At 40.5% G+C, this 19,699-nt stretch overlaps 1 protein-coding gene across 6 annotated transcripts in view; it reads left to right on the plus strand.

The window, feature by feature from the left end:
• The window catches only part of cdh17 (cadherin 17, LI cadherin (liver-intestine)), a 147,047-nt gene that overhangs the window by 80,343 nt on the left and 47,005 nt on the right, over positions 1 to 19,699 (plus strand). For all 6 annotated transcript variants that reach the window (XM_069921894.1, XM_069921895.1, XM_069921896.1 and 3 more), the window contains 4 exons: positions 4,273 to 4,431; positions 8,204 to 8,394; positions 12,238 to 12,375; positions 17,804 to 17,954. In XM_069921894.1, the coding sequence (XP_069777995.1) occupies positions 4,273 to 4,431; positions 8,204 to 8,394; positions 12,238 to 12,375; positions 17,804 to 17,954 (639 nt within the window). The remainder of the gene's footprint in view (positions 1 to 4,272; positions 4,432 to 8,203; positions 8,395 to 12,237; positions 12,376 to 17,803; positions 17,955 to 19,699) is intronic.

The raw sequence follows: 19,699 nt of genomic DNA on the forward strand, positions 1-19,699 counted from the left end.
TCTCAGACTGGTGGGCATTGAATAGTGGTGTGCCTCAGGGACCATACTTGTTTGTCATCTCTATCAGTGATCTGGATGACACTAAGATTGGAGATGTTGTGGACAACAAGGAATGTTTTCAAAGCTTGCGGAGGGATCTGGACCAGCTGGAAAATGGGCTTAAAAATGGCAGATTGAATTTAATGCAGACATGTGAGGTTTGCATTTTGGAAGAACAAACCAAGAAAGGACTTTCTTGGGCAAATGTTTAGGCACTGAGGAGTGCGGTAGAACAGAAGGATACAGATACATAATTCTTTGAAGGTGGCATCACAGGTGGATATGGTTGTAAAGTTCTCCCTTTGTGGCCTTCTCTACATCAGAGAGACAGGGCGCAGACTGGGAGATCGCTTCAATGAGCACCTTTGCCCAGTCTGCAAAAGTGACAGAGACCTCCCAGTAACCAACCATTTCAGTTCTGTGTTACAGTCCCATACTCACATTTGTCCATGGCCTTATGTACTATTCCACTCACATATTGGAGGAATAACCCTGATTTTCTGTCTGGGAACTCTCCAACCAGATGGAATTAACTGATTTTTCTGGTTTCTGCTAACCTCCTCTTCCCCTCCCCCTTTCCAGTTTTCCTCCTTCCGTTCTCCCCTCCCTTCACCTAGGCATCCCTCCTCCCCTTGATCGCTGCTGTCCCCTCCCTCCCCTCTTATCTTTAGCTCAGACATTTGTGACATTTTTCAATACTTTGATGAAGGGCTTAAGCCCGAAACATCAGTTATGTATTTTTACCTTTGTTATATAAAGGACACTATTTGACCTGCTGAGTTTCTCCAGCATTGTGTATTTTTACTATTGAGTATAGGAGTTGGAATGTTATGTTAAAGTTGTATAAGATATTGGTGAGGCCAAATTTGGAGTATTATGTGCAGATTTGGTCACCTAACTACAGGAAAGATATCAATAAGACAGAAAAAGTGCAGAGAAGATTTACTAGGATGATGCCTGGACTTCAGGAACTGAGTTGCAGGGAAAGGTTAAACAGGTTAGGACTTTATTACCTGGATGAGGGGAGATTTGATAGAGGCATTTAAAATTATAAGGGTGAGAGACAGAGTGAATGTAGGTAGGCTTTTTCCACTGAGGGTAGGTGAGATACAAACCAGAGGACATGGGTTAAAAATGAAAGGGTTAAAGTTTATGGGGATCATGAGGGGAAACTTCTTCACACAGAGAGTGGTGGGAGTGTAGAATGAGCTGTCAGCTGATGTGGCGAATACTGGCTCAATTTTAACATTTAAGAAAAATTTAGACAGGTTCATGGATGGGAGAGGTATGAAGGCCTTGGACTGGGTACAGGTCAGAGGGACTAGGCAAAAAAAACTTGTTCAGCACAGACTCAAAGGGCTGAAGGGACCTGTTTCTTTGCTGTAATGTTCTAAGGAGAAATTGCTTTCAATGGAAAATACTGTAAATGAATTAAACTGTATTTTAAATTTAAATTTGGTCATTAAATATGGTAACAGGCCATTTTGGCCCACGAGCCCATGCCGCCCAATTACACCGAATTGACCTCTAATAAATTCTTGAGTTTATTTTTATTACACTCTTACATGTAAAAAGTATTCAATGTTGTAACCCTAACTTAAGGTATTTAGACGGCATATAACAGTGGTTCTCAACCTTTTATTTCCCATTCATATACCATCTTAAGTCTTTTCTTTCTTCTTCTTTGGCTTGGCTTTGCAGATGAAGATTTAAGGAGGGGTATGTCCACGTCTGCTGCAGGCTCGTTAGTGACTGACAAGTCCGATGCGGGACAGGCAGGCACGGTTGCAGCAGTTGCAAGGGAAAATTGGTTGGTTGGGGTTGGGTATTGGTTTTTCCTCCTTTGTCTTTTGTCAGTGAGGTGGGCTCTGCAGTCTTCTTCAAAGGAGGTTGCTGCCCGCTGAACTGTGAGGCGCCAAGATGCACGGTTGGAGGCGATATCAACCCACTGGCCGTGGTCAATGTGGCAGGCACCAAGAGATTTCTTTAAGCAGTCCTTGTACCTCTTCTTTGGTGCACCTCTGTCTCGGTGGCCAGTGGAGAGTTCGCCATAGAACACGATCTTGGGAAGGCGATGGTCCTCCATTCTGGAGACGTGACCCACCCAGCGCAGTTGGGTCTTCAGCAGCATGGATTCGATGCTTGTGGACTCTGCCAGCTCAAGTACTTCGATGTTGGTGATGAAGTCATTCTAATGAATGTTGAGGATGGAGCGGAGACAGCGCTGATGGAAGCGTTCTAGGACCTGTAGGTGATGCCGGTAGAGGACCCATGATTCGGAGCTGAACAGGAGCGTGGGTATGACAACGGCTCTGTACACGCTGATCTTTGTGTGTTTCTTCAGGTGGTTGTTTTTCCAGACTCTTTTGTGTAGTCTTCCAAAGGTGCTATTTACCTTGGCGAGTCTGTTGTCTATCTCATTGTCGATCCTTGCATCAGATGAAATGGTGCAGCCGAGGTAGGTAAACTGGTTGACCGTTTTGAGTTTAATGTGCCCGATGGACCTTAAGTAATCTCTTACTAATCACGGAGCACCTTTGGCATAGATTTTGTGGGGAGAAAATTAAACAATTTGGTTCATAGTTTTAAACCGTTCCTGTGGTCTTAAGATTTTTGAAATTATAATCAATAAATGATCTAGATTAAACTCCTACATTATTTGAACTGAATTGAAACAATTTCAAAATGTTCTCCATTTTGTACCAATGGAAGGTTGAATGCATTGAAATAAATTGTTTATTGTCACGTGTACCGAGATAAAATTAAAAGCTTTGTTTTTGCCTGCTTTCTAGGTAAGCTAACCTTTACATAAAACAGCAGGTAGAGAAAGAATAAAGGCGTGGTGCCTCAATAAAGAGAGGTACAGGGTATGGTGTTAAAGAGAAGCAATACATTTAAACAAGGGAGTTTCATTTCAGAGTGTGGTAACTGCAAGAAAGTGCCCTTGAATCTGAAAGTGCACATTTTCAAACTCCCGTATCTTCTGCACGAAGGAAGTGGGGAGAAGGGAAAGCAACCAAGTTGGGATGTGTTGACCCTTTTGTGGGCAGTGGGAGGTGACGATCAAGTTGATGTAAGGGAGATTGCTTCACAGTTCTCTGTAGTCTCTTGGACATTTGGAGAGTACACCTCTAGAAACAAATTATGACACAAGCAAAATACATTCTGTGGTGCAGCTAAAAAAAAAATGTTAATGATGGATCTTCCTCAGGTTTCTGAGGAAGTAGAGATGTTCCTGCACTTTCTTGACTGTAAAGTCAATGTGGTTGGACCAGGCAAGTTGTTGGTGATATTTAAAAAGAAAAAAGATAAACTTCTCCATTTCTGCACTGTTGATGCAGACAAGGATGTGTACCCCACTATGCTTTCCTTAGTGAACAATCAGTTCCTTTGTTTTGGTGACAATGAGGGAGAGGTTATTGTCCTGGTAATATGCCACCAAGTTCTCCATCTCCTTGCTGTCCCTGTCATTATTGAGGCCTTGGGTACATTGGCAGATGGAGGCTTTGTCATGTTGATACATGTGGTGAAGAAAAGGATATTTAACCATTTTGGAGGCTGATAATTTCACTGTAGTTGTAATGGTGGCTTAGATATCAAACCCATTTAGCGTGATCAAATTGTATTATCCAGATGCAGCTATGGGCACTCAACATTGACATCAGGATGCAAATATTGATCATTACATCTTCCCAAAACTTCAATGTGCTGTAACAAATGATCCACACCTTCCTGTCATTACTGTTAATTGAAAAAGAAATGTGGCTCCAGTTGAGGAAAATAAAAATAGCAGTTATATCTGTGGATTCTCAACATCAGTTCTTGATAGTAGGCTGAAAGAGGGTAGACATAACAATTGGAAAAAAAAGCTTTTATAATCTGTGTAAGTGATAATGCAGTAGAGGAACATGGCTTGCTCCTACTTTGTACATGATACAATATCTACCTTCCTTCTCAGCCCTGCCAACACAATTTCCTTTAATCATTGACTAGTTTAAAAATATAGAAGGAATACATGGGTGAGTCCTGATAATCCAGCTCCTGTCCCAGCGGATCACTCTGATGTGCTTTCTGTGAACCTTCACAACAGTAAATATTAAAATTGGGGTGATTTCAAACAAACTCAATGAAATTACCACTGGGTTCAGTGAACAATATACGAGCACCACCTATGCCCAATAATTTTGCAACCTTTATGCACATGCCCCTCAGACATTCTTTTAATATTCACAGGCAAGCCTTTCATGGAGGTAGAAGCCACGGACTTGGATGACCCCAAAACTCCTAATGGTAAAATTCAGTACAGCATTATACAGCAAATACCCAGCATTGATAATATACCATATTTCCAGATTGATAAAGAAACTGGGGCAATCTCCACAACTGAACAAGGTACGTAAAACACTTTTCTCTGAACACTGCAGTATAAATGCTCTGCCATGGAATGTGCAGTGATAAAGATAGAAGAATGTATTTGTCATTACTTTATCAGTGAAGGAATTTCTCATTTCTGCATAAAGACAGAAACTGAAGAGCATGGACACAGTAGAGAAGATTGCACAGAGGTAGTGTGGGGAGGCAGAAGAGCAGCTTTGAGACTCTCTGGGGTTGGTAGAATGGGCCATGTTTAGCTTTGGATCTGAATGAATGTGCCACAGTGGTTACTGCTTTCATCTGAAAATGCGTGGACATGTATGTTCCTATAAAGACTATCCAGGTGTATCCTGGGGTGTCCTATTTCAGAAGGTCTCTTTTGGAGCTAGCACAATGGATCAACCATGAGAAGGCACACCACCCTCTTTACTTTCTAAGGTTGAGAGCTCATCAGAAAAATCTGTGGGTGAGCCATGAGTTCTCATCACCGGCTTGCAATTTACTGCACCTCATGGAAAGGCTATGGCAGGGGAATTGCCTATGTATTGCAAGCTCTCCAGCCACAACATTTTGGTGCTAGTGCATTTGATACCTCCCAGGAATAGTCTACGAGGAGCAAGATTCAGCTCAATGTACAAGGAATGCCATGCAAGTATTCCCAAAATCATTGTAACTGAAAATAACTCCTTTCATTCCCTAAATATACAGCAAGGTAACAGGCCTTTTCAGCCTACAAGCCCATGCCACTCATTGACCCACAACCCCTGGTATGTTTGAATGGTGGGAGGAAACCAGAGTAACCAGAGGAAACCCACGCAGACAGAAGGAGAACGTATAAACTCCTTACGTACAGAGCCAGATTTGAACTTGATCGCTGGTGCTGTAGCAGCATTGCACTAACCGCTACACTAACCCATACCACTCCTAAAAGACGGGTTAATTTCTTGTCTTTGTTTTCTGTACTTTAAGAAGTATATCCATACCATTATGTCAATTGAAATCAATTTTATAAGAACACAAGAAATAGGAGAAGACGTCGGCCATCCAGTCATGGATCTACCTGGTTGTTCCCCGTAACTCTTAATTCTACCATTTTCAAAAATTTGTCTTACTGCATCTTAAATAAATTTAATGTGGCAGTCTATACAGAGAATTCTGCAGATTCACTACTCTCTGGGAGAAGCAATTCCTCCTTATCTCTGCCATAATGCTATGGACCTGAATCTTGAGGCAATGTGCCTTGTGTCCAGTATCACCTGCCAGTGTAAATATCCTTCCTGTTTCTATCTTAACTATTCCTTTCATAATTTTATGTTTCTATAAGATCCCCTTCCTTATCCTTCTGAACTTCACTGAGTATAGTCCCAGTCTACTCAACCTCTTCTCATAAGCTCATCCGCTCATTTCCAGAATCCACCTGGTGAACCTCTTGAATCCTTCTTCCAAAGTCAGTATTAATTTTCTCAATTAACGAGACCAGAACTGCTTGCAGTACTCCAGGTGCTACCTTGCCGGTACCCAGTACAGTTGAAGCAGAACCTCCCTGCTTTTCAGTTCACCCCACTATCAAAGGACAATATTCCATTGGCCTTCTTGATTACCTGCTGCACCTGCAAACCAACCTTTTGTGGTTCCTGAACAAGCACTTCAAGGCTTCCTTGCACATGCTATAATTATTCACCATTTAAATAATAGTCCAATTTACTATTTTTTCCATCCAAAATGGATGACCTCACATTTACTAATATCTGCCAGACTTTTGCTCATTCACTTAACCTATTTATATCTCACTGCAGATTCTCAGTCTTCTACACAAGTTGCTTTTCAACTTAATTTATCATCAATGGTAAACTTAGAGATGTTACATTTGGTCACCTTCTCCAAATTACTTATGCATATTATGTACAGCACTGATCCCTGTGGCAGTTAGGAAAACACATCCCAACTCTCTCTCTCTCTCTCTCTCTCTCACTCTCTCTCTCTCTCTCTCTCTCTCTCTCTCTCTCTCTCTCTCTCTCTCTCTCTCTCTCTCTCTCTCTCTCTCTCTCTCTCTCTCTCTCTCTCTCCTATTGGTTACCCAGTCCTATATCCCTGCTAATATAATATTCTGACTTTGTGTATTCTTTTCTATTTTGTGGCACCTCAGTATATGCCTTGTAGAAATCTAGGTTTGACCTGACCTTCCAGAGTCCATGTTGCATCTCTTTGATGGAACTATTTCTAGCCATGTGTCTCGCTATTTTTTATTTAATGATAGTTTCAAACATTTTCCCAACTATGAACATTAAACGTACTGGCCTTTAGTTACCTGCCTTTTGTCTATATCCTTTTTTAAACATTGGTGTTATATTTGATGTCTTCCAATCCACTATGACCTGCCCAGAGTCCAAATTGGCAGAAACATGTCTTCTACAACACCTGCCATTTCCTTCAATACCCTAGGATGCACTCTACTGGGACCAGGGGGTTTATCTACCTTTAGGCTTACTAATAGTTCAACACTGCCTCTTTAGAGATTGTGATTGTATGGAGGTCTTCACCTCCCATCACCTCCTTAACAATTATCATTGCATTTTCTTGCCTTTTACTAGTGCTCACAATTAAATCAAACTACTGGAATTAACATCCACTCTGGTTTCTGCTAGCCTTCTCCCCGTTTTTCCTCTCTTCCCTATCCCTCTGTCTTTTCTCCAGCTGTTCACCCCTTTACTGACCCATACCCCTCTCCTTGTTTGCTGGTATGCCCTCCCTCCCTTATTCACCTATTACCTCCTGCCTTTTAGACTGTGCTCCTCTCCTTGCCCCTCCCCCATACCATTTTGTTCAGGCGCCTACATTTTTTTCATACCTTGATGAAGGACTCAAGCCCGCAATGTTGATTATATATCCAGCATTGTGTTTTTACTTCAATCACAGTGTCTGCAAATTTTTGTGTTTTACCTCTAAATCAAACTACTCTTGATTGATTAAGTTCATTCATGGGAGAAGTGTGTCACTGGCAGGGCCAACATTTACTGCCAATCGCTATTAAGAAAAAAAGCATTGAGCAATAATCTTGAACTGCTTGAATCCGACTGGTGAGGGTACTTCCATTATGTTATTGTGCAGCAAGTTCCAGTGTATAGGCCCCAAGGCCCCAAGGCCCCAAGGTGATTATATTTCCAGGTTAGGATTGCGTACAGCTTGCTGTCATTGTCTGTCTTGGTTGTAGAGGTCATGAAACGCTGATGAAATAGACTTGTCAAGTATCCATGGTCAATGCTACTTTGACAGCAGTTAAAGTAATCATTCCTATATTTGGTAACTATGTTTAAGCTCATCACTATGTGGACATCTGCTGGGTATGGAATGTTACCTTAATTTTGTTCTCAGACTTAAAAAAATTGACTTAAGGGAGAAACCTTTTCAAATATATTTGCACAATACCAATAGTGGAAATCCGATTTGTATGTGATGTGACTAAGATGAAATTATTAAGCATAGTTTTTCATTCCTTATCCCTATGTATATTTATTTATCTGTCCTTTTTTTTATTTACTATTTCTTTCTTTGTTTCATAGCACATGGTAGTAAGTTATACAATTGTTGGTGTATCTAATGTACCTGTGTGGCTGCAGTAAGTAAGAATTTTGGTGTATCTGTACATTGTACATGTATATGTGACAAGAAACTCTCAAATTATATCCTATCATATACCATATCATATATGGTATCCTTTAAGAATAAATGCAAAGCATCTGTTCTGAAACTTGAGATGAAAAACAATGCTTTCTCAAAATTTTTTTTACAGGATATGAATTACTTGATCCACAACAGGTAAACGAGTATGAGCTTGTAGTCGCCGCAAAGGATTTAGCTGAATTATCTCTCAGTAAAAATGTGGTAGTAAAAATTGAAGTAAAGGAGAATCTGTGGAAGTCACCTGGAAAAATAGAGGTTGTTGAGAATTCTACAGATCCTCATCCTAAGACAATCACAAAGGTAAGATCGCCGCCCAATTCCAGATTTATCCTGCCCTATAACTAAAGTTCGTGACACATCAGTACTAAGATTGGTTCTGATATTACTTACTGAAATAACATCGATCGAAATTTTGCTGAAAAAAATGTCTGAGCATAATTTAGTTGTAAATTGTTAGTATGATGAAGCAAAGGAGAGAAAACCAAGTAAAAGCTGCTTTACATAAACCCCCCTTTAACTTCCCAATGATTTTTGTATGGTTCTGCAGTTACACAATAATTGTTCATTTCACTTGTCCGAAAAAAATCTGTTGATTAGTAGATTATGTATTTTTTTTAAAAACCAGCATGATTTGTGTTTTTGGCTGACAATGAAACTGTCTTTGCTAATGTTCGACAAATAAACAACTATAATTGCCGTGTCCAAATCATTGAGAGTGAAAAATATTGTTGGAGATTTTAAAGATTCTAATATTTTAACTTTTGTATTCTACATTTAGTTTCAATCTCTCTCTTTATTGTATTTGTCTTTGCATTTGTTGAAGAGTTACTTCCTCCTAGAGTTATTTGAATCATGAAGTTGTACAGAGTGGAAATAGGCCCTTCAGCCCAACTCATCCATGCTGACCAAATCATCTACCTGAGCTAGTCCCATGCCTGTGTTTGAACATATCCCTCTAATTCTTTCTTAGTTAGGTTTCTGTCCAGATGTCTTTTAAATTTGTATAAGATTATGAGAGGCATAGATAGGGTAGACAGCCAGAACTCTTTTCCCCAGGGCGGCAGTGGCCAATACCAAAGGATATGTGTTTAAGGTGAATGGAGGAAAGTTTGGGGAGACATCAGAGGCAAAGTTTTTTCACAGAGAGTGATGAGTGCCCGGAATGTATTGCCAGGGGTGGTGGTGTGTGGGCTGGTACAATAGGGACATTTAAAAGACTCTTAGATAGGTACATGGAGGTAAGAAAAATATAGGGTTATGGTGTGAGGTTGGAGAGTATTACTTTGATTCTGGGATAGGTTTTTATTGGCCAGCTCAACATTGTGGGCTGAAAGGCCTGTCCGCTATTGCGCTGTTCTATGTTAAATATCATATTTGCACATGCTTCTACCATTCCCTCTAGCAGCTTAGTCCATTTCCCCACCAGCCTCTATATGAAAAACGTTGCCTATCAGAACCCTTTTAAATCCTTCTCACTTCATCTTAAACCTGTGCTCTATTAGACCCTCTTAACCTTGGGCAAAGACTGAGATCATCAACCTTATCTATGCAAGCTAATCCTCAGACTGCTACTCTCAATAATTGTCAGCAGCTTGCAACTATGAGGATAACATTTCTTATATAAACTTAAACTTTCACAATCAACTCAAATGGTGCAGTTAATGTAACAGTTAACACAATAGGATTACAGCACCAGCGACTTGGGTTCGAATCCAGCGTTGTCTGCAAGTAGTATGTACCTTCTCCCCATGACCTGTGTGAGTTTGATCGGGGTGCCTGGGTTTACATCCTCCAAAATGTATGTGGTTGGTAGATTAATTGGGTGTAATTGGGCACCATGGGTTGCATGAACCAGAAAGGCCTTCTATCATGCAGTATTGTTGAAATTAAAGCTAACAAGCTTTAAAAAAAGCCAGTAAGTGTCAGAAATGTATCTGACCAGCAGCATTCATACAGAGAGAAAGAGTTGAGACATTTTGATGAGCCCACTGTGTTCTTCCAGGTGAACCTGGAGTGAATTCCACAGGTGTGATTTCTAGCCTGTGAGCTGGAATGTGTGAGGAAGTTTGCACAATGCTGGAGATACTAGAAACACCCAAAGGGGAAGAGCAGAGCTGCACAACCAGTGGTTTGCGACAGGGAAGACTGCGTGACTGCCCATGTGCTAGAACTGGGGGCATATTTTAGAATCAGAATTTATTGTTATGAAAATGTCACAAACTCTTTTGCTTTGTGGCAGCATTATTGTGCAAATATTGCTCTAAATTACATTCCAGAAATAATAGTGCAAGAAAATAGAAGAAAATGAAGTCTGTGGTTCATTGTCCAATCAGAAATCTGATGCATCAGGGAAGAAGCTGTCCTTGTGCCACTGATGGTAGCAAAGTGAAGAGGCATAGCCTGAGTGGTGAGGGTCCTTGAGGATATAGAAGCTGGAGAAACTCAACATTGTGCTTTATATAGCAAAGTAAAAATATGTAACCAACGTTTTGGGCTTGAGCCCTTCATCAAAACCCCCGTTGATGAAAGGCTGAAGCCCTAAATGTTGTTTATGTATCTTAATCATTGCTATATACTGTTTGACCTGCTGGGTTTCTTCAGCATTGTGTTTTTACTTCAATTGTAGTGTTTCAGATTTTAGATTTGTAGAGCCCTCGAAAAAATCAAAGGCTTGTTGATCCAAACCAAGGCTTTTATTAACTAGAAGACTGGAGCGTATCACATGTAGTCGACCAGTCCAGAATGACCTGGTCTGGCTAGGAGCAACCCTTTTATTAACTAGAAGACTGGAGCGTATCACATGTAGTCGACCAGTCCAGAATGACCTGGTCTGGCTAGGAGCAACCCTTTAAGATCTGCCAGTAGGTGTGGCTACACTCTCAGCCAATCACAGTCATCCTACACGACCATCTGTACCTATACACATTGGCACTATCACAAGATTTATTGTCAGAGTACATACATGACATCACATACAACTCTGAGATTCCTTTTCCTGCAGGCACGGCAGGATTACCACTAGTTGGTAGAGCTAAAAAAATAAACTGTACCCAATGTAAACATGTAAACAAATAAAAGGACTGTAAACAGATACTGAATGTAAACAAACTGACTATGCTATATAGAGAGAAGAAAAGAAAATCAATAGTGTAGAAGTAAGAATCCTTAAACGAATGTCTGATTGAGCTTTTCATTGAGGTGGAGGGGTAGCAGCTGTTCCTGAACCTGATTGTACGAGTCTTGTGGCACCTAGACCTCTTTCTTGATGGCAGCAGTGAGAACAGAATTGAGGTTGTCAGGAGTATCAGGTTCCTTGGAGGGCACTTGGCAAAGAATCTCACTTGGTCCCTTAACACCAGTTCCGTTGCCAAGAAAGCCCAGCAGCACCTCTACTTCCTGCGAAGGCCAAGGAAAGTTCATCTCCCACCCTCCATCCTCACTACATTCTACAGATGATGAATTGAGAGCATTCAGAGCAATTGCATCACTGCCTGGTTTGGAAGCTGTACCACCTCAGACTCTAAGACCCTGCAGAGGATAGTGAAGTCAGCGGAAAAGATCACTGGGCTTCTTTTCCTACCATGAAGGACATCTACAACACACAATGCACACAGAAAACATTAAATATTGTGAAGGACTCCACACTCCCCTCATAAACTTTTCTCCCTTCTGCCATCTGGTAGGGCACTCAGGCCCTTACATCCAGATTGGACAACAGTTTTTTTTTCCCCCAAACCATCAGGTTCCTGATTTCCCAGTACATATGTGGATAGTGTACTGTGGACTTTTATTGCATATGTCTTAATATTTTAACTTCTATGTATGTAAATCTGCTCTGTAGTCTTGGAGAAATGCTATCTCTTCTTTCCCGTGCAATGCATAGTATGAATGACAAATAAAGATGACTTGACTTGAGGTTTATATAGGATGCCACAACATCATGGGCCGAAGGGCCTGTACTGTGCTTTCATGTTCTATATTCAGAAGGAAATTTTTTTATGATTCTTTGGCTTCATGTTGTTTGTGCAAAGCTAATAGACTGTCAATAAACCATTTTAACTAATAGTGATTTAAATGTTCAAAAAATGGGACTATTTATTCTTTTTCAAGGAGGGACCAATAATTGTTTCATTCTTAATTTAGGTGCAGTGGAATAAGCCTGGTGCAATATTTGAACTCAAGCAAAAGAACAAGATGATTTATCCCAGGTTTCCATTTGTAGTTGATGCTAATGGTGACATTAACGTGACAGAACCATTGGATAGAGAAGAGACTAGTGAAGTAAGTTTCTCGAAACAGAGATTACTATAGTATATATAATGTTGATACTTTAAGCTTTCACCTTTTTGCAGTCTGTGTCACAAGAATAACTGCTTTCTGAGTTGCAGAAAAGTTTTGTAATAAGTCCAAGAATGGCATTCTGTGAGTACCCCTTGAATAAACACAAGTCCATGCTGGATGCTATTGCAGCCTTTTTATGTGTGTATTGGACATATAAATTGTTTAGGTATGTTTGAAATCTTTGTATTAACTTTGTGTTGAAGCATGGCTTGTCAGAGAACTGCGGCCGGCAGTCTCTGCTTTAAGTGTCCTTCAGGTGAGTGTCATTTCCTCATCAGATTTCATACACATATTGATATCATCAAACTACGCGGCTCCATTTAGTTACATATTGAGAAGAATTGGATCTAAAGATTATCTCATTAAATGTAGTAAACCAGTGCTATTGCAATATTTTCTGGGACCATTTTCTTTGACAAATCCTTGCACATTACTGTATTAAAAGCTCATTTCCAGCAGCACTGCATACAGACCAAAGTATCTGTTCAGTGATATATTTGGCAAAATAATGCCTCCAGCTATACCCCAGTACTGTTGGGGCACTGATAGACTGGGGAATAGTGGAATTATCCCTTTAAGCACACACACCTACAAGTGACTGGCACTAATTCTTAAAGGGAATAAATCACAGTAGAAATCTCTTAAAACAGGAATGTCCCATTTTCATGACTTGTTCTGTGATCATTAATTGGTGTTAGGACAAATTGTCCATTTTGTGCACCAAAAATGGGTGAAGTCTAATTTCTTGGCAATGTAATTTTATCTTTCGTGTATAAGTCTGTACAGTCTGAAATGATCTTTGTTAGAGATGAAGACATACCGTGCATGGATTGTTTATGTTACAATATCTACTTAACTCAAAAGCAGTTAGTGTCAACTTGAAAGGAATAGAGAAGTCAAAAATAAAGCAAATTGGATTTTGAATCCCAGTGTAACAGAAAGAGATGCAAACATCCTTGCTTTAATCATACTCACCACCTGCTCCTCTTCTCCCCCAATTTTCCAGGATCCCACCAGGTGGATAGCAATCTATTTGTTGTAGAATCACGCAGAATGGAAACATGCAATTAAGCCCACTGTATCCATGCTGGACACCAAATACCTTTCGAAAACTAATTTTCCAGCGCTTGGCCTGTAGCCTTCTGTGCTATATGTTCCAAGTACTCATCAAAGTACTGGAATGTTGTAAGAATACCTGCTGTCACTTCTCCTTTTGTTTCCATATTCTACATTGATTGCTAATTATCCATTCTCCTGAAGGTTGAAGGGATCAAGTGTGGACAGGGTGATGTCTCTGTGAAACATCACCACTAATTCTGTAAATTAATTTACGGTTTGCCACTGTTTTAATTCACTTTCTTCTCTGTTCATTGTAATCTTTGATTTGGTTATCTACATATAACAACCAATAGATAATGAGGAAGGTAATAATGTTATTACAACTAAAAATAGTAAGGATAATAAGAAATATATAATTGTGCAGGACTTTGCTAAGACCAATATGGAGTATTGAGCAGGTTTGAGCTTCCTTCTGAGGGGAGGATAATTGATTTGGAAGCAATGGTTCTGTATATTAATTGTTGGGGTGAAGACATCTTCCTATGAAGAGAGATTGAGTAGGAGTCTGTAGGTAACTTACTGGAATTGTATTTTTTTTAAATGATGAGACTTGGAAAAGATAGATGTTGAAAAATGAGAGGTAAGATTTCTGCCTGAGAATAAAAATAACACACCAATTGTAATGCATGTGATGAAAAATTTCTTCCCTGATGCTGAAGGATCTTTGGGATTGTTTGCTCCAGAGGATATCCAGCTGTTGAGTACATTCAAGGGAGTGATTGAGGGATATGGCATCAGAGAGGAAAGTGGAGATAGAGTGAAAGATTCACCATGGTTGGACAGGCAGGAGCAGCCAAATAATCTTGCTCTGCAGTAGATTATATCCCATTAAGGAGAAGGCTCAGGGACGTGAAACTGCGTACCAATGGGCTCATTCCAATTCCCCACCCAACATCTCTGCACGATTAAAGGCAAAGTTAACAGATGTAGGGAATCATGGTTTTCAAGAGATATTGGCGATCTGGTTAAGAAGAAGAAAGAGGTGTTTAGCATGTATAGGCAACAAGGAGCAAATGAGGTACTAGAAGTGTATGGAAAAATATAAGAAAATAATAAGGAAATTAGGAAGGCAAAATGAAGACATGAGGTTGCTTTGGCAGATAATGTGAGAGTAAACCTGAAGGGTTTCTACTAGTATGTTAAGAGTAAAAGGTTAGTAGGGGATAAAATTGGTTCCCTAAAAGATTAGAGTTGTGTGGAGCCTCATGAAGTGGGGGAGATCTTACGCAGTTCTTTTAGATCAGGATTTACTCAGAAAATTGGCTTAGTGTATAAGAAAGGAAGGGAAACAAGCAGGAGTGTCATGGAACATATAGAGATTAAAGAGGACAAGGTGTTTGCTGCCTTACAGCACATAAAGGTAGATAAATCCCCCGGGCCTGATATGATATTCCCTAGGATCTTGAAGGAGATTATATAGAAATTGCAGGGGCCTTGGCAGAAATATTTAAAATGCCCTTAGTCACAAGTGAAGTGCCAAAGAATTGGAGTGTAGTTCATGTTATTCTGTTGTTTAAAAAAGGCTCCAAGAGTAAAACAGGAATTTACAGGCAGGTGAGTAGGGGTAAATTATGATCAGATTTACAAGTATTTGGACAGTAAAAGGCTGATTAAGGATAGTCAACATGGCTTTGTGCTTGCTAGGTTGTGTTTAACAAATCTTATAGAGTTTTTCAAGGAGGTTACCAAGAAAGTAGATAAAGGACTTTCATGGCTTGTTTCAGCATGATGCTGAAACAAGCCATGAAAGACCTCAACAATGTTTACATCTGGTACCGCACGGATGGCAGTCTCTTCAATCTGAGGCACCTGCAAGATCACACCAAGACGCAAGAGCAACTTGTCCGTGAACTACTCTTTGCAGACGATGCTGCTTTAGTTGCCCATTCAGAGCCAGCTCTCCAACGCATGACGTCCTGTTTTGTGGGAACTGCCAAAATGTTTGGCCTGGAAGTCAGCCTGAAGAAAACTGAGGTCCTCCATCAGCCAGCTCCCCACCATGACTACCAGCCCCCTCCGACACCTTCATCGGGCACACAGAACTCAAAATGGTCAACCAGTTTACCTACCTCAGCTGCACCATTTCATCTGATGCAAGGATCGACAACGAGATAGACAACAGACTCGCCAAGGCAAATAGTGCCTTTGGAAGATTACACAAAAGAGTCTGGAAAAACAACCACCTGAAGAAACACACAAAGATCAGCGTGTACAGAGCCGTTGTCATAACCACACTCCTGTTCGGCTACGAATCATGGGTCCTCTATCGGCATCACCTACGGCTCCTAGAACGCTTCCATCAGCACTGTCTCCGCTCCATCTTCAACATTCATTGGAGTGACTTCATCACCAACATTGAAGTACTCGAGCTGGAAGAGTCCGCAAGCATCGAATCCACACTGCTGAAGACCCAACTGCGCTGGGTGGGTCACGTCTCCAGAATGGAGGACCATCGCCTTCCCAAGATCGTGTTCTATGGTGAGCTCTCCACTGGCCACCGAGACAGAGGTGCACCAAAGAAGAGGTACAAGGACTGCTTAAAGAAGTCTCTTGGTGCCTGCCACATTGACCACCGCCAGTGGGCTGATATCGCCTCCGACCGTGCATCTTGGTGCCTCACAGTTCGGCAGGCAGCAACCTCCTTTGAAGAAGACCACAGAGCCCACCTCACTGACAAAAGGCAAAGGAGGAAAAACCCAACACCCAACCCCAACTATCCAATTTTCCCTTACAACCACTGCAACTGTGCCTGCCTGTCCCGCATCGAACTTGTCAGCCACCAACGAGCCTGCAGGATACGTGGACATACCCCTCCATAAATCTTCATCTGCGAAGCCAAGCCATAGAAAGAGATAAAGGACTATGTGGACTTTAGTGAGGCCTTTGACAAGGGAGGTTACTTAAGAAGCTTCAGACACTAGGTACCCATGGAGAAGTTGCAAACTGGATTTGAAATTGGCTGAATGGGAGAAGACAGAGAGTGGTGGAGGATTATTGCTTCTCAAACTTGAGGCTTGTGCTTAGTGGTGTGCTTCAGGGATCAGTGCTGGGATCATTGTGGTTTGTTGTCTATATCATTGATCTGGATGATAATGCGGGAAATTGGATCAGCAGATTTGCAGATGGCACCAAGATTGGAGGCATTGTGGACAGCAAGAAATGCTTTCAAAGCTTGTAGAAAGATCTGGACCAAATGGAAAAACGGGACAATGGAATTTAATGCAGACAAGTGTGAGGTGTTGGATTTTGGAAGGACAAACCAAGGTATGATATACACAGTAAATGGTAGGACACTGAGAAGTGCAAAGGAACAAATGGATACAGATACATAATTCCTTGAAAATAGCATCACAGGGTTGTTAAAAAAAACCTTTTGCATCTTGGCCTTTATAAATCAAAGTATTGAGTACAGGAGTTGGGATGATATGGTGAGTTGCAGAAGACATTGGTGAGGCCAAAATTGGAGTATTGTGTGCAGTTCTTGTCACCTAACTATAGAAAAGATATCATTAAGATTGAAAGAGTGCAGAGCAGATTTACTAGGATTTTGCTGGGTCTTCAGGAGTTGAGTAGCAAGGAAAGATTAAACAATTGATGACTTTATTCTTTGGAGCGTAGATGAATGAGGGGAGATTTGATAGAGGTTTACAAAATTATGAGGATATAGACAGAGTAAATGCGAGTAGGCTCTTTCCACAGATTAGGAGAGATAAATATGATAGGACATGGCTTTAGGGTGAAAAGGGAGAACAGGTTAGAGAATGGAGGGAGTGTGGAATGAGCTGCCATCCTATGTGGTAAAACTCTTAAGTTTTAAACATAAATTGGATAGATACGTAGATGGGAGAGGTCTGAAGGGTTATGGAATGGGTGCAGGTTAGTGGAACTTGTGGAATGATGTTTCAGCACAGACTAGAAGGGCTGAATGGCCTGTTTTCTGTGCTGTAATGTTCTATGGTCCTAGTAATGTAATGACATTATGAATTTATATCATGTACAATTTATCTTGATGGAGGACCGCAAAATAAATATTTACTGTGATCTCAACATGTTTATACTTTTATATCAAAGAAAAACACAATGCTGGAGAAATTCGGCAGGTCAAACAGTGTACTTTATATTGCAAAGATAAAGATACATTACCAACTTTTTGGGCTTGAGCCCTTCATCAAGGTATGCTTTTGTAAGTACTGGTTAATATTGATCATTATTTAATATACAGTACTGTATTTATTTTTATTGTGCTTAGTATTTGCTGTTGGTATATGCTCTGGATAAAAACAGAGAGCAGCTGGAAATGCCGTTGGAAATTGTGGTTGACGTTAAAGATATCAATGACAACAAACCAGTTTGTGCAAAGCCAGTGACATTCCTCGAGGTGCAAGAAAATGAAAAAAGGGGTGAGCGTCATCTCATCAAAGAATGTTTCTTGTAATGTTCGATACAAAATGCAAATGAACAGAAATTGAAATCTTTTCTTAGATGCTGGAGATCTGTTGTCAGAACAAATTAGTTTTCTTCTGTTTCCCAGTTTGACTCTGGACCTGAAATACTAACTCTGTTTAAGTGAACGAGGCTGGATATAATTTCTGAAGTGTTATGCTCTCTCGGTCAAGCCAATGTGTTGGATCCTTTTTTTTCTCAACCAAAAGCTTCAAATATTTTTCCAAGTGGTTTTGTCTCAACATGAATTACAAGCTCATAAACAAAAGGATGATGCCTCAGTTTTCATCTCAGATATTTTGGAAATAGGAGATGTTGTTTAGGTGTGAAAATGGCCATTTTTGGCTCTTGTTATGTTGATGAGTGATGTGGGTGCCATTGGCTGAACTTTGGGGAAGTGGAAGGGAGCTTTCTGTTTAAGATACTGCACTCCTGGAGGTGAAGTTACTCTCCCTCAAGATCCTTTCATGCAAAGAAAATGCCCAACTGTAAAATTGGAGATTCTCTGCCCTTACGTCGGGAGATTTACCCCTTCAATGCGCTTTAGCCAGCTCTAAGGCACTGACTGCAATCTCTCTTGAGGAAGGATGATCAATTTTCCACTGCCTCACATGAATGTACAGTCACTGCAAGTGGCTAGTTAGGGGCGGGTTGATAACACTGTCAGCCTGCGACCCATCTCCCCACTCACCCCTTTCCCTTCATGACCCCCTCAAGGCAGGGGCGGTTGGCGGGAGCCACCAGGGGAGGGACAGATGGCGGGAGCTGTTGGGGCAGGGGCCATCAGGGGGCAGCTGGTGCGGGCTGTGACAGCCGTGTTGGCCGCTCTGGCACTTCACCGGGCCACTTCCGGTCTTCGGGCAAGTCTTATGTTTTCCCTCTGTGTTTATAGCCAGCCTCCAGGTGGAGGCCTGGCATGAAAGTGCCTTCATATTGCTGTTCTTTTTTTTAAACTTTATTTAAAAATTTCAAGAAAAAACTTATACAAAGTGTCCATAATATAAAAATGAAAAACTAAAACTAACCAACCCCCCTCCACCCACCCTCAGCAAACCCCGCAAGGAAAGCATACAAAAACATCATAAAAGAAACACATACAACAGTTTAAGATATTACTAAACCCATATATTTCAAATATGGCGACCACATCTTAATAAAGAAATCATAATTATAATGCAGATTTTATGTTATTTTCTTCATATAAATACGAGACCTCAACTCATTCTGCCAACGAGTTACATTTACCTCAACCTCATCTTTCCATGAAATTGTGACACATTTATGTGCTACAGCCAATGCTAGATGAAGAAAAGCTGTCTGAAACTTGTCCCATCCCAAATCACTAAATAGGGCATTACAATCCAACAAAATTATTTTTTGGATCTAATAAAAATTTAATCTTAAACAATTTTTGAAGAAATTCCGTAATTTTTTGCCAAAATGGTTGAACCTTATCACAAAACCAAACTGAGTGTAAAAATGTTCCTACATATAATCCACATCTAAAATACACTTCTGAATTACTAAATCCCTATTTTTAAAAAATTTCTCAGGGGTCAGATACAACTGATGCAAAAAAATATAATTAACCATACTATATCTTACATTAAGCAATTTAGTCACACCATCAAAACACATAGTCTCCCAATCGGCCTGGTTAATATCACAAATTAAGTAATTTTCCCATTTAATCCTAGATTTA

This window comes from Narcine bancroftii, chromosome 2 (genome assembly GCF_036971445.1).
Source record: "Narcine bancroftii isolate sNarBan1 chromosome 2, sNarBan1.hap1, whole genome shotgun sequence".
NCBI classification, from domain to species: Eukaryota; Metazoa; Chordata; class Chondrichthyes; order Torpediniformes; family Narcinidae; genus Narcine; species Narcine bancroftii.